This window comes from Rattus norvegicus, chromosome 9, assembly GCF_036323735.1.
Source record: "Rattus norvegicus strain BN/NHsdMcwi chromosome 9, GRCr8, whole genome shotgun sequence".
In the NCBI taxonomy this organism is placed as follows: Eukaryota; Metazoa; Chordata; class Mammalia; order Rodentia; family Muridae; genus Rattus; species Rattus norvegicus.
This window is the reverse complement of record NC_086027.1, coordinates 22,054,934-22,072,746: the sequence shown is the minus strand read 5'-3', so window position 1 is coordinate 22,072,746 and position 17,813 is coordinate 22,054,934. Positions and strand designations below refer to the sequence as shown.

At 43.4% G+C, this 17,813-nt stretch overlaps 1 protein-coding gene across 4 annotated transcripts in view; it reads left to right on the top strand.

Annotated features, from left to right (window-relative positions):
• The window catches only part of Zfp318 (zinc finger protein 318), a 39,276-nt gene extending 27,428 nt beyond the window's left edge, over positions 1 to 11,848 (top strand). The window contains exons 8-9 of one of the 4 annotated variants that reach the window (XR_005489449.2): positions 9,628 to 9,846; positions 11,417 to 11,848. Coding sequence is in view for 2 of the 4 variants with exons in the window: in XM_039084820.2 (XP_038940748.2) it covers positions 237 to 3,353 (3,117 nt within the window). In the remaining 2 variants the exon portion in view is untranslated. 4 annotated transcript variants of the gene reach the window in all.
• Positions 11,849 to 17,813: the final 5,965 nt, after the last annotated feature.

The window sequence follows — 17,813 nt, the reverse complement described above, 5'->3', positions numbered from 1 at the left end:
AAGTCCCTGTAGAACTCCCTACTTTTCTGTACTAATTCCTTTGACTATGTCAAATATCAGAGTTAGCTGCCAATATTTCCTATCCCTCTCACGCTAGAAAGTTCTTAGTCCTAACTCTTGAAAAGATTGTTCCAGGGATTTACTCTTTAAATGAGTTGTAGCTATGGCGAGGGCCAAGGTTTTCTCTTATATATCAATTTGACAACTTATTAAGCCTTTATATTTTCTCTTTCCAGAAATATGTGGAAGAAAACCCATTGTATGAAGAACGAAGAAATCTGGACCGCCAAGCTGGCTTGGCTGTTGTCCTAGAGACAGAGCGACGACGGCAAAATGAGCTAAAACGTAAACTTAATGAGAAACCGAAGGAGGAGAAGATCGAAAAAAAGGCAAAAATTGTGAAAGAAGCAAAGGAAGATGACAAAGCCTCTGGAGAACTAGAGGACCAACTCTCTGAGGGCAGGGATTCCCCCGAGAAAGGTGACAGTAAAAGGAATGCTAGCCTCAAACCACAAGTAAAAGAAGAAGTAAAGAAGGAATCATCAACAGCATCTTTTGGAAAGTTCAGTTGGAAGAAGCCAGAAAAAGAAGAAGAGAAAAATTCATTGGTGACCCCAGGTGCCCCCAAGGAAGACACTGTGGAAACCAATAAGGACAGGGATGAAGGCAAAGCCGAAGTTGGAAAGGCAAAGCCCATCAAAATCAAGCTTTCTGGGAAAACTGTTGTTGCACATACCAGTCCCTGGACACCTGTCGTGACAACTTCAGCACAGACTAAGATCCGACCCAACTTGCCCATCCCATCCACAGCACTGCGCAAGTCAGGCTCAGCCACAGTGAGCAAGCCTGCTCCTCTTAATACCTTTCTGTCCATCAAGTCCTCTGGAGCCTCCGCCAAGCCTCTGCCAGTGGTTAAGGAGTCTTCATCAGATCTTCTCTTGCCTCCAGATGTCATCTCCAAAGCCTTTGGAGGAGAAGAGGTGGTTCTAAAAGGGTCTCCAGAGGAAAAAGTGGAACTGGCTGAAAAGAATGAGCCATCCCAAATACCTGAGCAAATGCTGGCTCTGCTTCCACCTCCACCACCTCCACCCCCACCACCTCCACCCCCACCTCCACCACCCCTGGTTGTACCTCAGCTGTCTGCCCCATCTCCTGCTCAAGCAAATGCTGTCTTAACTCCAGTAAAATCTAATTCGGTGGTATCTCAGACTTTTAGTCTTGGCTTCCAAGGTCCTAACATTTTGAACCCAGGGTTGCCTGTGGCCTTCATGGCCTCAGAACAACCAGCTGCAATTCCTTGTGATGAGACAGCTCCTGGGGTGAGTGAGAGTGACCGGGACCAGACCCTGATCTCTATGTTAGTTCGGCCTCCACCGCCCCTCTCAAGTGTGTTCAGTGAACAGGCCAAAAAGTTAGAAAAGCGAAATTCCTGCTTAGCCACGGCCAATGCTAAGGACCTGTATGACATATTCTACAGTAGTGGTGGAAAGGGGGCCCATGAGACTAAGCTGAGTAGCAGTCCATTGGCCAATGGGGAAAGCAGCAGCCTTTCTAGAACGGAAAGTTCAGATATCTCCTCCACTTCTGCTTTGAAGAGTAGTGTATCCCCAGAGGATCTGCCTCAAGATGTTGCTTTGGCCACTGCCACTGAGATCAGCAATCTTGAAAATCCTATTTCAAAAGGTGTGGAGTCCATAGGGAAATGGTCCATTGTAGATCAGATAGACCCCAAAGGCAGAGACAGCACCTTTAGCTTCCTACAGCCTCTGACAAGATTATACCAAAATAGGCCTTATGAAATGGTTTCCCCAAAGACAGACACTTTGGCCATGTGGACTTCTGGTTCTTTCCAGAATGACACTGATAAGGATCGACCTTCAGAGGTCAAAATCAAATTTGACCAGGGAGAGCCAGCGCCACCTGCTACAGACTCAACTTCTCATCCGTCAGATGAACACTGTCAAACCAACGGATCTCAGAAGTTGGTAGAAATTAACCTCATGGATAACCAGGACAAGAACCAAGAGGTGTACCAGTCAGAGGATTGCAGAGAAAGTGAAGGGAAGAGAAACACTGAACTGAAAGGAAAGGTAGCAGCTGAAGAAGGCGCTAACATTGGACTCCAGAGCATAGAAGATTCTAATTCAAACTATGGCAACAGAAATACATGGGAAGGAGAACCCAAGTTGTCAACAATTGACAAAGAGGCAGAGCAGTCTAGCAGATTGATGACAGGACATGAAAATACAAGTAGCATAGTAATTGAGTTGAGTCAGTGTCTCCCTTCCAAAAGGACAAAAATAGATTCATTTCCATCATTGCTCCAGAACCCAAAAGGCATGCCTGAACTACTTCTGCTGTCCCCAGCTGGATCAGGCATGTGTTTAAAGAGACAAGAGACTTGGGAGAGACCAGAGAAACCAGAAGTGGAGGCTGAGGAGCTACAAGGTACCCATCCAGAAGGAACTGTGAAAACAGAAAGCGAAGGTTCAGAAAGCTTAGACACTACACATGTAGAGGTGGAGAGGTTTGCAACTCTGAGGAATCTGGGGGACACGCATGCTGAGTTCTGCAATTCTCAGATAGAACAAACAAGGAGATCACCAACTGCCCTGTCACAGAAAATCAGTGAAGAAAATTCTGTGTCATCTGTAGTGTGTAATCCTTCCAGTCCCAGTGACGTTGAACCAGTGCCATCTTTTTCTGGATTTCCATTAGAATCTCCCAAAATTTTGGTGCTTAATTTTGAAACAGAGGGTGCACATAGCTCATCTAATTCCAGAAATGGGAGAATCACCTCTAACTCTTTGGAAACTGGCCACCCTATGGAAAATGTTGACCATGACCTAGGAGGGGAGAGAACACACCAGGCCCTTGACCTCTTGGCTGGAGGAATGTTGTCTGAGGAAGTAAAAGAACCTTCACCACTACAGAAAGATTTGCTTAGGATGGAATCCACAACGGTCAGTCCTTCAGGCCATGGACCATCTCCTTGCCTTCCAGATCTTGTTGATTTTGTCACACGGACACCTGGAGTTCCAAAAGAGAAACCACGTTCTCCACTTTCTGAGCCAGATGACTTTCTCAAGTGTAGTTCCTTGGAGATGGGATCACCACCTCCAGAGATTCTGAATGTGTCTGTATCCGAGGTAGCAGTTCCTCAAGCAAGTGAAGACTGTGACAATGCTTTGAATTTGGTAAAACCTCCCACCTCAGGCTCCCCCTCAAGGGGTCAGGTAGTTGGAGGCAGTGTGAGCTCTCAGGAAATGCCTGAACAAGAAGCTGCAGTGGATGTCATCCCAGACCACAGAAAGTCCAGTGTTTATAACTGTCAGGACTACTTGAATGGATGAATCCCTGGATTTTAGAAATTGGATCCCAGGACTAGTTGGCAATCTCATCTGGAACCAGCACAGTAAATGTTCATTGGAGCTTAAAAAAAAAAAAAAATACCGTCTCCCCCCCTCTTCCCCTTTAAAATACTAGACAAAATAAGTTTCAACAACTTCTCTACATATCTGTAAAAAAAAAAGTGATTTCTGTTAATTTTTTAAATTTTTGGCCAAATTATTTTCTCTTTGTCATTAAAGTCAAATGTCTTATCTGACTCACCACAAAGTGTTCTTTGATTTTAGCTTTGAGGCGGCCATTTCTGTAATGTGAGGGGGGATGGGAAACAGCTGACTTACTGTGTTGTATACCTACCTACTTTTCTGGGCAGCTGCCGGATATCTGGAAGAAACGCCAGAAAGTTTGCTGAAATGGAGAAAGAATTGTTCCACCCTTAGGTTTCCATTCATTTGGATGGGCCTGCCCTAACATTGTTAGGAATGCAGCGTGAGTAGCCCCGTTTACTGTTTTAACTTTCCTCACTGACATATTAGCTCCTTACTTTGTTGCCTTGGCTTCAAATGGACCTAATCACAGACAGATTTGTTTGGAAATGGCCTCAGTAAATGAAAGAAAAACTGGCAGGCTCAGTTTTGGAAGACGACAAACCGGTAAGGCTTATTTCTGGCTCAGTACCAGGAACATTTGTGTCTCAGAGGTCACTTTTGGTTTTGAAATGGCCTTTGCTCATTGTATTGTGGTCCAGTACATTTTATGTTAAATTGTTTATCAGCCATTTCTGTTGTGAACTCTAGAAGATTGAAATTGGGATTGGACTCACTCTCTGTTCCACAAACATAGATGTACCCCTCTACCTCTCCTTACCCAAGTTATTACCGTCATCGTGTGATGTTTTGGGTTGTACATTTGTTTAATAAAAGATTAAAGAATTTATGAAGTTGGCTTGGACAAGTTTAAATCCATTTTTAATGTGTTACTTTTTGGAATAAATGTGTTCATTTCCTACTTCTTTCTGTATGTTTGTCTTAACACCACACAAATTTGAGCTTCAAAGAAACTAGAATAGTGAACGGCTGTCCTGCCGTTTACCCCAGCCTGCAGCTTTCTCCAGAGCCACTTCCTTCTCATCAGAACGGAGATGTACAGAATTCCCTGTGCTGCCTGAGTGCAAAGGAAAGTTGGCTCCCCCTAGGCAATTCTGGAAATGGAGCCCCAGAAGGACATTCAGGTGCTTGGTGGGGTGCACTGGGAGCCAGGGAGCTCAGGCCTCAGGCTTTCTATCCTGTTCCAGTTCCTTGTGCGGTTCCTTTGTCAGGTGTGCGTAACCTGGCTCAACAGAGACTCACACGGAGCCAGCCTCCACCTGCCCTCAGCATCCCTTCAAGTGCGGCCCTAGAGTGAGTTTGGTGAGTTTGGATAGTTAGTTTCTAGAGTCTTCATGCATTCCAACTTACCAGTTCTGGCCTCCATTGTGAAAGGCATGGATATGAGAGACTGAGATCTTTGACTATGTCTTGGCCATTTTCTTCGCCATGGTTTTGGATGAATTGCTATACATCATTGTGTTCTGGTTGGCATGTTGTCTTTATTTCTTTAAAGATGAGAATTATTAGCTCATCTCAGTATCAAATATACACAGAATCCTGAGTAACCACGGTAGGAGTCGCAGAGAGTATGTGAATGTGAGAACGCATGCACATGGATGTCAGAAGACCGCTTTGTGCAGTTGATTCTGGGGACTGGACTTGGTCATCATACTTAAGTGGGAAGCACGCCTACATACTGTTCCTCGTGTCTTCTTAACCTGAAATTTGAGCTGAGTGTACTCTTGGCCTGGAAACCATGGAGTGACTCAAAAAATTGCTCTTAGAAAAGTTTAAACTCCAGGGGCTTTCAAAAGAGAACACTTCAGAAAACTCCCTTATTATTGTAGGAGGTGATCTAAGGGAATTTAAGGGAAAATAAATTTAAATGCCAATTTGTACTGACTTTCAGACCTCAGTTCCACTTCTCTTTTGTGGAGAGGGATTAATCATACCTAGATTTAACTTCACTCCCTTTCAGAGGAAGAACCTCTAGGTTAGGAGGGGCCACTTGAGAGGAGTAGGAAGGGACGAGGCAATATCTGAGGAGGACAGATCTAGCATAGTCCACTAGTTGGTACTCAGACATTTTAAACGTTGATCTTATCTCAGTATTAAAAGTTTGGTCATCGAGCTGGAGAGATGGCTCAGGAGTTAAGAACACTGACTGCTCTTCCAGAGGTCCCGAGTTCAATTCCCAACACCCACATGGTGGCTCACAAGCATGTCTAATGGGATCCAATGCCCTCTTCTGCTGTGTGTAGAGACAGCTACAATGTGCTTATATAAATAAATCTTTTTAAAAAGATTTTAATAAAAGTTTGACCTTGGAGGTTAGGAATAGGCTGTTTTTTTGTTTTGTTTTTTTGTTTTTTGGTTGTTTTTTTTTTTTTTACACAGGACTTGTTGCAATAGAATTATGTTTAAGCAATTTTTTTCTTACTTTATCTATGTTGATTGGTGTTTTGTCTGTGCGGCTGTGTCAGAAGCCCTGGACCTGGGATCTACAGACAGAAGTGAGTTGCTGTATGGGTGCTGGGAATTGAACTCTGGATCTCTGGAATATCTGAGCTAGTGCTCTTAATTGCTGAACCATCTCTTTAGCTCCCCCTAAACAGTTCTTACTAATGACTTTAGTGGTGAGAAATTAGCAGTAGTGTTTAAATATGGACAAATGCCTAGTTTGACTCAGTTCATTAAATTATTCCCTCAAGGTCTCCTTTGCTTTGTAAATGCTTTTCTCTGCCATATACGCCATCTTTTCCTATTCACTGCTGATCTCACAGAGCCTGTGCTCCCGTGATCTTTCTGCCAACACTACAGAGCAATGTAGTAAAGTACTCTCAACCAACCCTTCTGCTTTGTCTCTCAAAAATGGAAAAGCAAAAAAAAAAAAAAGGTTTTGGCAATAAAGCAGGCAAAAATATGTCTTACCTGATTGGCAGCTTCTGGGGCCGAAGAAAATTGACATGCAGGGTATAATTATGGTAGAGGGGATGGGAGGGTGAGTGAAAGGATGCTCAGAAGAGTAGGAAGCATAGAGAGGAGAGGTGGCTTCAGTTTCATGTATTTCAAATAGCTGGATCTCCTCACTAAAGGCTTACATACGAGATCCAGTAAGAATCTAAGCCCTCATTTATTGATAATGTAGGTGAGACTGTAGAAAGAGGTAGTCTGGCAGTGTAACTACATTTGACTTTACTTAGAGTTTGCACTTTTCATACATTTGTATAATTAGTGACTGTTTAGCTCACTGTAACATGAATACCCATGTGGTCCTTTCAGAGAATTTCTTTATTTCTTTGTTTTCAAGACTATAGTTAAAATATCTCTCCCCTCTTTTTACTCCAAACCTTCTTATATACCCCTCCTTGCTCTGTTTGAAATTCAGGTCCCACTTTTTCATTAATAGTTACTACATGCATATATATGTACATATATATGTCTAACTATAACCCGTTGAATCTATAATGTCACTTATATGAATGTTTTCAGGGCTGACAATTTATATTGGATAATCAATTAATGTGCTCTTCTCTGGAGTAGACTGTTTCTCAGTATTCCTTGGTTTCCTGTAGTTACTTGTGTAAGCCGAAGCCTCATAGGTGTGTCTGTTGGTATCTTCCTTGGTCAGCTGATGTTTAGGCAGTCATGATGGTGAGACTTTATGGGTGTATCTCCTGACGTTACTAGGAGACACAATCTCACAGCAAACCCTCTGGTCCTCTGTCTTACAAGCTTTCTGCTCCCTCTCCACATGCTCCCTGAACCGTAGGTGCAGGAGCATTTTGTAGGTATATCCATTGGGACTAGGTAGAGTTTGATTTTGCACTTATGTTTATTTAATTTCATTTTGGTCTTGTGAGGTGTGTTTTTTTTTTTTAAGACAGCTTCTCATAGTAGCCCAGGTGGCCTACAATTAACTGCAGAAAAGGCTAGACCTAAGTGTGCAAAAGTCTTCTTGCCTTAGCCTCCCAAGGGCCAGGATTACTGGTATATGCCAACATATCTGGCTTATATAATTTTAATTCTATACGTAATAATAGTCTCATGGATAGTATAATTTTTAGAGTTTATAATCGTAAAAAAAATAACCAGTTTCCAGATATCCTGACCCATATACAATTGGAAGAAAATATTCATAAATGTGTGTGTGTACGTTGAAGAATTTACCATGGTTATATTTTATTTCTGTCTCTTGGCTAATATATGCCGGCTAACTGCACTGTAGGAGAAGTCATTTTTTGCTTACTGTGCTTTCCCCCTTTGTATTCATAGTGCATAATTGCTAGCAAATAGAAAATCTCAATAAAAATGTTGGAAAAAAGTCAGTGTGGTAATAGCTATTTTTCTTCACTGATTGTTAATACTTAGCAATTCATATATGGATTATAAACTCAATTGCTGCCTGCATCTGCTGGGTGCTTAGCATTCTAGAAGCCAACTGTCTTTTTGTTCTCCTGTTCTGGTTCTTTGGGTACAAAGCTCTGTGGCAGTTAATGTGATCAAGTTCAGTGACATTCTGGAGTGGTGATACCAGACTAAGTGGGGACACTGCCCTCTTACCTCATAGAAAAGAAACTGAGATGGTAAGGAGGTAAACTGACTAAGCTAAGAGCTACTAAGCAAAGGCTGGAGGAGGCATTTTGAGAACTCTGATTGTTAACTGGACTCATCTTTCCTTCCGGCCAAATAAGCTGACATCAGCTGGTCAGACACCAGGATTCCTGTGATGTAGCTGATGGAGTACCTCAATGTTTTATGTCCTAACATCTTGGCATTTCAGCAAAGCTAAAACTAACTGTTTCGTTATGAGTAGAAACAAAAACATAAGAGATTACCTTTCAGGAGGAAAAAGGAGAATTTTATTTTGATTTGTATTGTCTGTTGTATTTCAACCTTCTGACAATGAAAATGCATTTTATATAAAAATATTTTACACACATGTATTCACACACACAAGACAAGATTATGTTGGAATTATCTGGTGCTAAAAAATTATAGGTGTGGGTTTTGTTTGTTTTTTAAACCCTCTGTGTGCTAAGAACCATTTTCTCAAAGCTGTGTCTTTCCTATGTAGTAATCCCTGAGTTTAATTGCTGTCACTTGTTTTCTTTCCATCGGTACAAATAGGTCCTGATTTTCCCCCCTCAAGACTCTATGAATTACTGTTTTCAGGGCAATATACCCTCTTCAAAGATCTCCAATCATTTTTTTATTCTACTTATATACAAACACTTGGACATTAAATGTTATAAATGAAGACAGTTGTCTTCACAAAGCTTGCTTTAATGCAGGCCCACAACAGATATCAAAGTTGTTGCTACAGACAATAGAGTGAAAGATAGTACTTATCCAGATGCAATGACTTAAAGCTTTGCAGGCCTTTGTTACCTCCAGGCCAATAAATATATTCATACAGAAAGGCTTGGGGTTGGTGAGATGGCTCAGCAGTTAAAGGTACTTGCTGCCAAGTCTGATGACTGGAGTTCAGTCCTACCCATGTTGTTGAAGAATAGAACTGATTCTTATAAGTTGTACTCTGATTTGCACATGTTTGCACCTACACACACACACACACACAAATTAAGGAGTTTTGCAGAAAATATGTTTAAGGTAAGTGAATGAGTAGGAAGAAATAGAAACAATTATATAATGAAAGAACAAAAGACAGTGAATATAAGGAATGGCTGGAGACAGTTCAGAGGATAGGAGCGTGTAGTGGTCAGTTCCCAGCAGGCACATCATGCCGCTCACAGCCACCTGTAACTCCAGCTTCAGGAGATCTGATGCCTCTCATGTGCACCCCCAACCACTACACACACACACACTCACAACCAACATTTAAAAATCTTTTAAATTTGGGCTGGAGAGATGGCTCAGTGGTTAAGAGCACTGACTGCTCTTCCAGAGGTCCTGAGTTCAATACTCAGCAACCACATGGTGGCTCACAACCATCTGTAATGGGACCAGATGCCCTCCTCTGGTGTGTCTGAAGACAGCTACAGTGTACTCATATACATAAAATAAATCTAAAATAATGTGGAAGAAGCAAAACCATGTTGACACATTATTTGCATTTTTCCTCTGATTCTCTGTTAAGGTTTTATCAGTTTTCCCATACTGCCCTACATTACAATAATTACGATCACATTGGTACTGCCGCTCACTGATCTATCTCCTTTTCTTTCAGGGCCAGTCCCAGAAGTCTTCACATTTTCCAAAGGAAGGACTGCAGCAGACATTTCTGCTCCAGGAATGCAGGGATAGAAACCACAAAGATTATGGAAATAATGTGCGTCCTTGTGGCCAGTAGACAGTCCCCCTTAGGTCTGACCTCAGAAGGCGGGTCTGGCTGCTCGCAACTATGGAGAAAGCCCTTTCATTTTAGCTACCAGGAACCAGTGATCAGGTGAGTAAATATGTGTGGTACGTCCTTACCTTTAGAGGAAGAACAAGCTAAGAAGAGATACCTTATCTAGCATTGAATAAATTACTGAACTCTACCTCTGATGTTAAAATTGTGGAACTGGTAAGATGTTTTGTTTAGTCAGTAAAGACACTTCCTGCCAAGCCTGATACCCTGAGTTTGATCCCTGGGACCCACATAGTGGAAAGACAGAACCGATCCCTCCCTACAGGTTGTCTTCTGACCTCTTCTTATACCATGGCATGAGCATTAATAAGTAAACATAGTTATAAGAAAACTGGCTTTCTGGCTTTCCTATTCTTTCTGGACCATGAGTCCCAGTATCTTCAGGTGGAATCTAGTCTCCCTTTCTAGTTCATATAAGAATAAAGATAAAATTGGGTGTGGTCTTGGGGAAATGGGATGCAGATGGGCAGAGGAGGCTCAAGAAGGAGGGACAGTTACAGACAATGTTGAAAGTGCTAGACTGGGTATGGTGGGATATTCCTTTAATCCAGTACTCAGGAGAGGCTACCATAGTCTATACAGTGAGTTCTAGGCCAGCCAGGGCCACATAGTGATGCCCTCTGGGGGGGAGCAAATTTAACCTCATGCACACAGGCCTATAGAGACCAGAAGAAGGTATAAGGCCCTCTGAGACTGGAGTTACAATTGTGAACCACCATGTGGGTGCTGAGAACTGAACCCAGGTCCTCTGGAAAAGCAGCCAGTGCTACTAACGGCTGAGCCGTCTCTGCAGCCCCTCTAGTCTAAGTGCCTTTATAGACACTGAACCCTGGTTGGCACACATGGCCCACAGTGTTCTTACACTTAGTACACAGAGTGTGGCAGCTCCTTACTCTTCCCACCTAAAATGCTGCTTACATGGGGCTGTTCTAAGCCTGCCTTAGGTATTGTGGCCGAGTTCCATAGTGGGAAGGACAGCCACAACCAATAAAATTTAGCTTGACTTACCCCTTTAAACTCCTGTGATCAGTGAAGCTTCCTCTGTAACAGTTAGAGAACTATCCAGAAAACTGTTAGCCTAAGTTTGCTGCTGATTTGTAGATCCAGGCCCTGTTAGACTCCTGGACATGTAGTTTACTGTCTGATTCTATGGTTTTGTTAACTTTCAGAAATACTCAGAACACTATAAGCATTGACCTAAAAAGAACATGACCGAAGCCATTAGATGAGAAGTAAAGTGTCTCAGGGCCTTTTGCTATGGAGAGGTTTCTAAAGTATGGCCTGCTTGTAGCCAGTGGAAAACAACCTGGGGCCAAGATGGCTACCTTTGCTACCACTTTCTCCGTCACCTGTTACATTCCTCTTCCCAGGGACAGTCAAGTGTTTTGGTTCCTAGCCCTCATGTTGGATTGTGATTCTTGTTACATGCTAGCTCCTTGACTGCTTACACCTCAGTTCTCAAGCAGTGTCTGACTCCATGGCTATGGTAGGCTGAGGGAATGAGAACATTTCTGAATGATGCTTTCCCATTAGGTTTTTATCTAATATGCTGGAATCCACATATATGAAAATAATAAACGGAAGCTGCACACACCTTTAATCCCAGCACTAGGAGGCAGAAGCAAGTGGATCTCTGAGATGAAGGCCAGCCTGTCTACAGAGTGAGTTCCAAGACAGCCAGATGGACCCATAGAAACCCTGTCTCCAAAAGGAAACCAACCAAAGCAAACGCCTGTAAGGGTGAGATGGTGCTGGAAAGCAGGGAAGATGATATGGGATCAACCATGCGCCCAAGCTCTCGACACGTTAGGGATCGCTGTGTGTAAGAAAGTAAATTCAGGGCTGGAGAGATGGCTCAGCGGTTAAGAGCACTGGCTGCTCTTCCAGAGGCCCTGAGTTCAATTCCCAGCAACCACATGGTGGCTCACAACCATCTGTAATGGGATCTGATGCCCTCTTCTGACAATATCTGAAGACAGCAACAGTGTACCATGTACTTAGATAAAACAAATAAATCTTTTAAAAAATGGAAAGCAAATTCAGTCTTTCCTAGTCTTCTCTTCCCCTTTCTTCCTCCCGCTGTGCTGTGTGTATGTTATGTCTGTGCACATATGTCTGTGTGTGTGTGTGTGTGTGTGTGTGTGTCTGTGTGTGTGTGTCTGTGTGTGTGTGTGTCTGTGTGTGTGTGTCTGTGTGTGTGTGTGTTGGGTCCTGAGATGCTGAGCATGGAGCCCAGTACCTTGTGCACATTAGGCATGGATCCTATTACTAAGTGACATTCTCTACTCCTCTTTTTTTTTTATTAAGGAATATAAACTACCAAAAGCAGAGCTTTCTAGTGTAAGCGCTAATATAGTGAGAAAACACAAGTAATATTGTGTTTTTAAAAACAGGTAATTTTGGGTTGGGGATTTAGCTCAGTGGTAGAGCGCTTGCCTAGGAAGCGCAAGGCCCTGGGTTCGGTCCCCAGCTCCGAAAAAAAGAACCAAAAAAAAAAAAAAAAAAAAAAAAAAAACAGGTAATTTTTCATTAACTTATTAGAACTAAGTTACTTTCAAAAGTTTTCTAGTCGATTGTTTTTTAATTTATTGAATATTCTTATCAGTGTTTTACCTGCATGTATGTCTGTGTACCACATGTGTGCCTGCAGAGGTTGAAAGAGGACATTGGGTGCCCTGGAACCAGAGTTCTGGACGCTTGCGAGCTGCCATGTGGATGCTGGGAATGAACCCGAGTCTACTGGAACACATGTGCTCACCCACCAAGCCATCGCTCCATACCTCTAAGCAATTGACGTTTTAGAGAGTTACCTAGGACCAAGTCTGTTGGTGTTTGTTTTTGCTTGGGGGCATGCTGTTGCTGTCGGGACAGGCTCTCTTTGTGGTCCAGACAGACCTCAATTTGCCATTCTTCTGCCTGATGAGCCTTTTGAATAGGGGTTTATATTTTTTATATTTTTATGTCTAGCTCAAAGTTCTTGGCATTGCCTTAAAGTCACACGTGTGTGGTCATCTACATGAGCAAGTCTAGAGAGACATAAGTTAGTAGTTTATAATTGTTATCACACTGCCTGCAAAGCTAGCCAAACAGTAATACATGCGTGTGCCACACTTCCCCACGTTCTCTTGTTTGCCACATATTTAATGAGACACATAATTTGTGCTACAATGCTAATTAAGCATAATTAGTTGGTCTTGTGAATGACCGTATATGGTAGGAATGCTTTGCTGCCAAAGCAAATGTTCAGGGTTTTTTTTAATTAGTTACCTGATTATTTTGTTTGATTGGTTTTTGTTTTGTTTTGTTTTGTTTTTCAAGACATAGCCCTGGCTGTCCCGGAACTTGCTCTGTAGACCAGGCTGGACTCAAACTCAGAGCTATTCCTTCCAAGTGTGTTGAGATTCAAATTGTGTTGTGGCATATGTGTTATTCCTAGCACTCAGGAGGCAGAGGCAGGCAGATCTATGTGAGTTGAAGGCCAGCCTGGTCTACATAGGTGAGTCTAGGACAGCCAGGAATCTGTCACACAGAGAAACACTGTGTCCAAAACAAAACAAAAACAGAAAAGGTGTGTGCCACCGCTGCTCTGTGTAGTTACTTGATGTTTGTAGTCTTGCATCTTATATGTTGATAGTCATGTGTTGTAAGAAATTAGCTGCATAGTTGGGAATATAAGTCAGGGAGAGAGCACTTGCCTAGCATGCTCAGTCCCTCAGTTCACTCCCAAGTGCTGCCACAAAGAGGAAGAGGGAAAGGCAGAGAAAAGACCTTCTCCCCACCCCCCACCCCCCACCCCCCACCCCCGGGCAGCTGAGCTTCCCTCGCTCTGTGGCCTTTCCTGTCTTGAGTCCTCCCGTCCCCTCTTTTCCCCACGTCTCTTCCAGTAGGAGCAGTGTTCACACCCACGGGAGCTTGTGTGCAGTGCTCCACTTTCATTCATCAACACACATTATGCACTGAGCATTAGGCGTGAGATGTGGCGCAGGGCACTGGAAATCCAGCCCTGGTCCTTGGCTGATGGAGTTCACTGACTAGGGATGGACAGCTTACATTTGGATGTATGGTGGGGTGTGAACAGGAAGTTGGCAGGCCTGTTTTACTTCTAGATATAATGTAACTTCTGAGAAAGATGCATGAGGCTTCATTTGCCTTTCTACTTTTTAATCACTTAGGTTCGGCTGTTTGGGGAGTGCTCTGCCTCCTCTCCAGCAGAGGGTGGTGCTGTAGGAGAGTCCCTAGTGTTCATAGCCTGGTACTGGATACATGGAGGGAGCTGAGGCGGGCAGGAACTGGTCAGGAGGCACAGACAGAAGCATGCTTCTTCTGTTTGTGTCCCTATGGTTCACCATGCATTAGTACTGCATTCCTTCTTACCACTAACCAATGCTCTATACTATGACCCTACTCTAGTTCGCTTTCTACTGCTGTGATAAATACCATGATCAAAAATAACAGGAGGAGAAAAGGGGTCATTTCACCCAAAACTTACAGTTCTTCATGAAGGGAAATCAGAGCAGGACCTCAGGCAGGAACCTGGAGGCAGGAACTGCAGCAGAGACACAGAAGAATGCTACTTAGTAGCTTGCTCTCCATGGCTTCTCAGGCACTTTCTTACTCCTCCAGGACTCCTGCCCAAGGATGCCACCACCCAAGGTGGGCTGGCCTCCCATGTCAATCAGCAATGTAAAAAGCATCCCATTGGCACACCTACAAGATACTCTAATGGGGGCTGGGGATTTAGCTCAGTGGTAGAGCCCTTGCCTAGCGAGCGCAAGGCCCTGGGTTTGTTACCCAGCTCCAAAAAGAAGAAAAGAAAAAAAGATACTCTAATGGGGCAAATTCTTCCGCTGAAGTTCCATCTGCCCAGGTGACCTATTGTCAAGTTGACAGAAGCTAACTAGCACATGTACATAGCACATATACATATAAATAGCACACGTACATAGCACATATACATAGAACTAGCACATGTACATAGCACATATACATAGAACTAGCACATGTACATAGCACATATACATAGAACTAGCACATGTACATAGATCTAGCACATGTATGTAGCACAGATACATAGAACTAGCACATGTACATAGCACATGTACATAGAACTAGCACATGTACATAGCACAGATACATAGAACTAGCACATGTACATAGCACAGATACATAGAACTAGCACATGTACATAGCACATATACATAGAACTAGCACATGTACATAGCACATACACATAGAACTAGCACATGTACATAGTACGTGCTGCTAGTGGACTTCAGGGCTCTCCCATCACTCACCTAGTACAGCTAGTTTGGGTATGAACATTCAAATGTAAGTTTTTATGTGAACATAGCTCTTTCTAGTATATTTAAATTTTATTATTTTAAAAGTTACAAAAAACAAACAAACATACCCCACCAGACCCAAAGACTACACAACTCAGTGAACTTCTCTCCAGTAAGACAGAGCTGGGAAACTTTACCTTGACTTTACACTTTCTCTAGCAAACATCTTTCTATGTGCTTGTCAGCTACAAAAATGAAAAAGATAGTTTTGGTGGTGGGTATTTCTTTGTTTAGGCATGTTTGCCTTCAGATATGTCTGTGCACCTCTTGTAGGCTTGTTGCTCTTGGAGGCTGGAGAAGGTGTGGGATGGACCCCTTGGAACTGGAGGTAGCAGATGGTTAACCGTGTGGGTGCTGGGAGTCAAACCGCAGTCCTCCAGGAGAAAGTCTGTTCTCTTAATCGTGAGCCATCCTCCATTCCCTGGACATGGTTCATTTCTCTTTGGTTACAGCTGCAGTGGAATTAGGCACTGACTACGGTAACACGTTTTACCTTTCTGAGAAACTGTTCGGGTGTGGCTTCACCATTTTACACTGTCACCAACAGTGTAAAAGGATCCAGTTTGCCATATCTTTGCCAACACAATAACAGCCATCTGAGTGGCCGGTTTTAAGTCGGTCCCCTTGTGGTCCCGATGACTAATGATGAGGACTCGAGCGAGGACGTGAAAGTGTCCTTTGAAATACTCTCCATTGCTTTGCTCTGCTTTTGGTTGTTGGAGCTTTGTTTTTTGTTTTATTTTTTAAGACAGACTCTCATATGGCCCAGGCTAGCCTTGGACTCACATGTAGCTGAGGATGGCTTAGAACTCCAAATCCTGCTTCTACCTTCCAAAGTCTGGGGTTTTACAAATGTATCACCACATCTGGTTTGGGGCTGTGTGTGTTGAGGATGGAGGGGGTGGTCAGTGTCTCCTCAAGTGCTTCTCCTTTGATTTTGAAATGTAGTCACAGGCCAAGTGGAGTGGTGCAGGCCTTTAATCCCTGTGCTCAGGAGGCAGAGGCACATGGGTCTCTGTAATTTTTGAAGCCAACCTGGTTTACAAAGCAAGTTCCAGGACAGCCAGGATTGTTAATGCAAAAAACACTACCTCAAAGAACCAAAAAAGAAAGGAGGGGGGAGAAGAGAGGGAGAGAGGGAAGGAGTAGGAAGGGAGGGAGGGAGGGAAGGAAGGAAGGAAAGGAGCCACTCACTGAACCAGAGCTCCCTGATTGGCTGACTGGCTGGCCAGTATCAGGTGTGCCATACTATCTGGGTTCTAGGGTTCTCAAGAGTGCATAGTAGGCATTTTATTAAGTGAGACTACTCTCCAGCCTTTGGCTGGCTGCATTTTGATTTATACTACTTTTATGAATCTTTTTTTTTCCCCTATCTGAATGGGGCTGGAGAGAAGGCTTTGCAGTTAGTAGCTCCATTTCCAGGGGCTCCCACAACCCCTTCTGGTCTCAGTGGGCACTGCATGCACACAGTGCACCAATATACATGCAGGCAACACACCCACACAAGTAACATTCTTTATTCGTTTGTTTGTTTAATGTATGAGTCCACTGTAGCTGTCTTCAGACACACCAGAAGAGGGCATCGAATCTCTTTACAGATGGTTGTGAGCCACCATGTGGTTGCTGGGATTTGAACTCAGGGCCTCTGGAAGAGCAGTCAGTGCTCTTAACCACTGAGCCGTCTCTCCAGCCCACAAATAGCATTCTTAAGACATCTTTTTAAAAATCTCATCTGAATAACTGCATAACTTGTAAAAAATTAATATAATAAAGCCTGCTTTAAAAGTTAAAATGCATTCTACAACTTAAATTTATTCTATCAGTGATTTGGAGGCAGTGGTTTCTCCAAGGGGGTTTTCATTTTAAATAAATTTTGTGATTTGTCACGTTCACACATGTGGTCTGTAATGCAGTCTGATTTCTGCCATCCTGTCTCCTTCAACACCGTCACCTGGGTCCCTTTCCCGGCCCATCAGTTTCAGGTTTGGGTTTCATTCTGTGACCCGTTCAGTTTAGCCAGAGCCATCTCTGTGAACACTGGGTGGGAACTATCCATTGCATGCTGGTGTGGTCCTCAGCGACTCCACAGCATGCAACATTTTAAACTCTAAGTTAGAAATACATGGCTGGTGTTTAACTTACACCTTCGGATTTAATAGATGCGATGATCTTATGAGCAGGCCATCGACTGTCTGCAGGAGCACATTTTGGGACTTACAGACTGGGTTATGAGTTCATGTAGGGGATTCTTCACATTGCTTGCATAGCAGTTATGTGCCAGGCTCTGAGATTGGCTAATTCTCATTACCACCCTGCACCATGGAGACTGTTACCATGTTACCACTTCCAGTTCAAGCAAAAGGAAATAGGGTTTAGCAAGGATGGGCTTCACATTCCTTGCTCTCGACCCTGCTGCACTAAGGAGGAATGAAACCACTATGCCTGCACGTGCCTTGCTTGCTTCTCACTGACCCAGAAACCCACTGACCTCAGGGCTCCTTTTCTCCCAAGTCTGTATCCCACTTTGAAGTTCTTTAAAGTAAATCGATAAGTAGCCTGGGCCCCTCAGTTCTTAAGTTTTTGGTGCCCAATGAGCAGCCACAACTCGATGGACTCAAAGCTGAACAGTGGGCGGGGCTAGGGAGGGGCGGGACACACCTG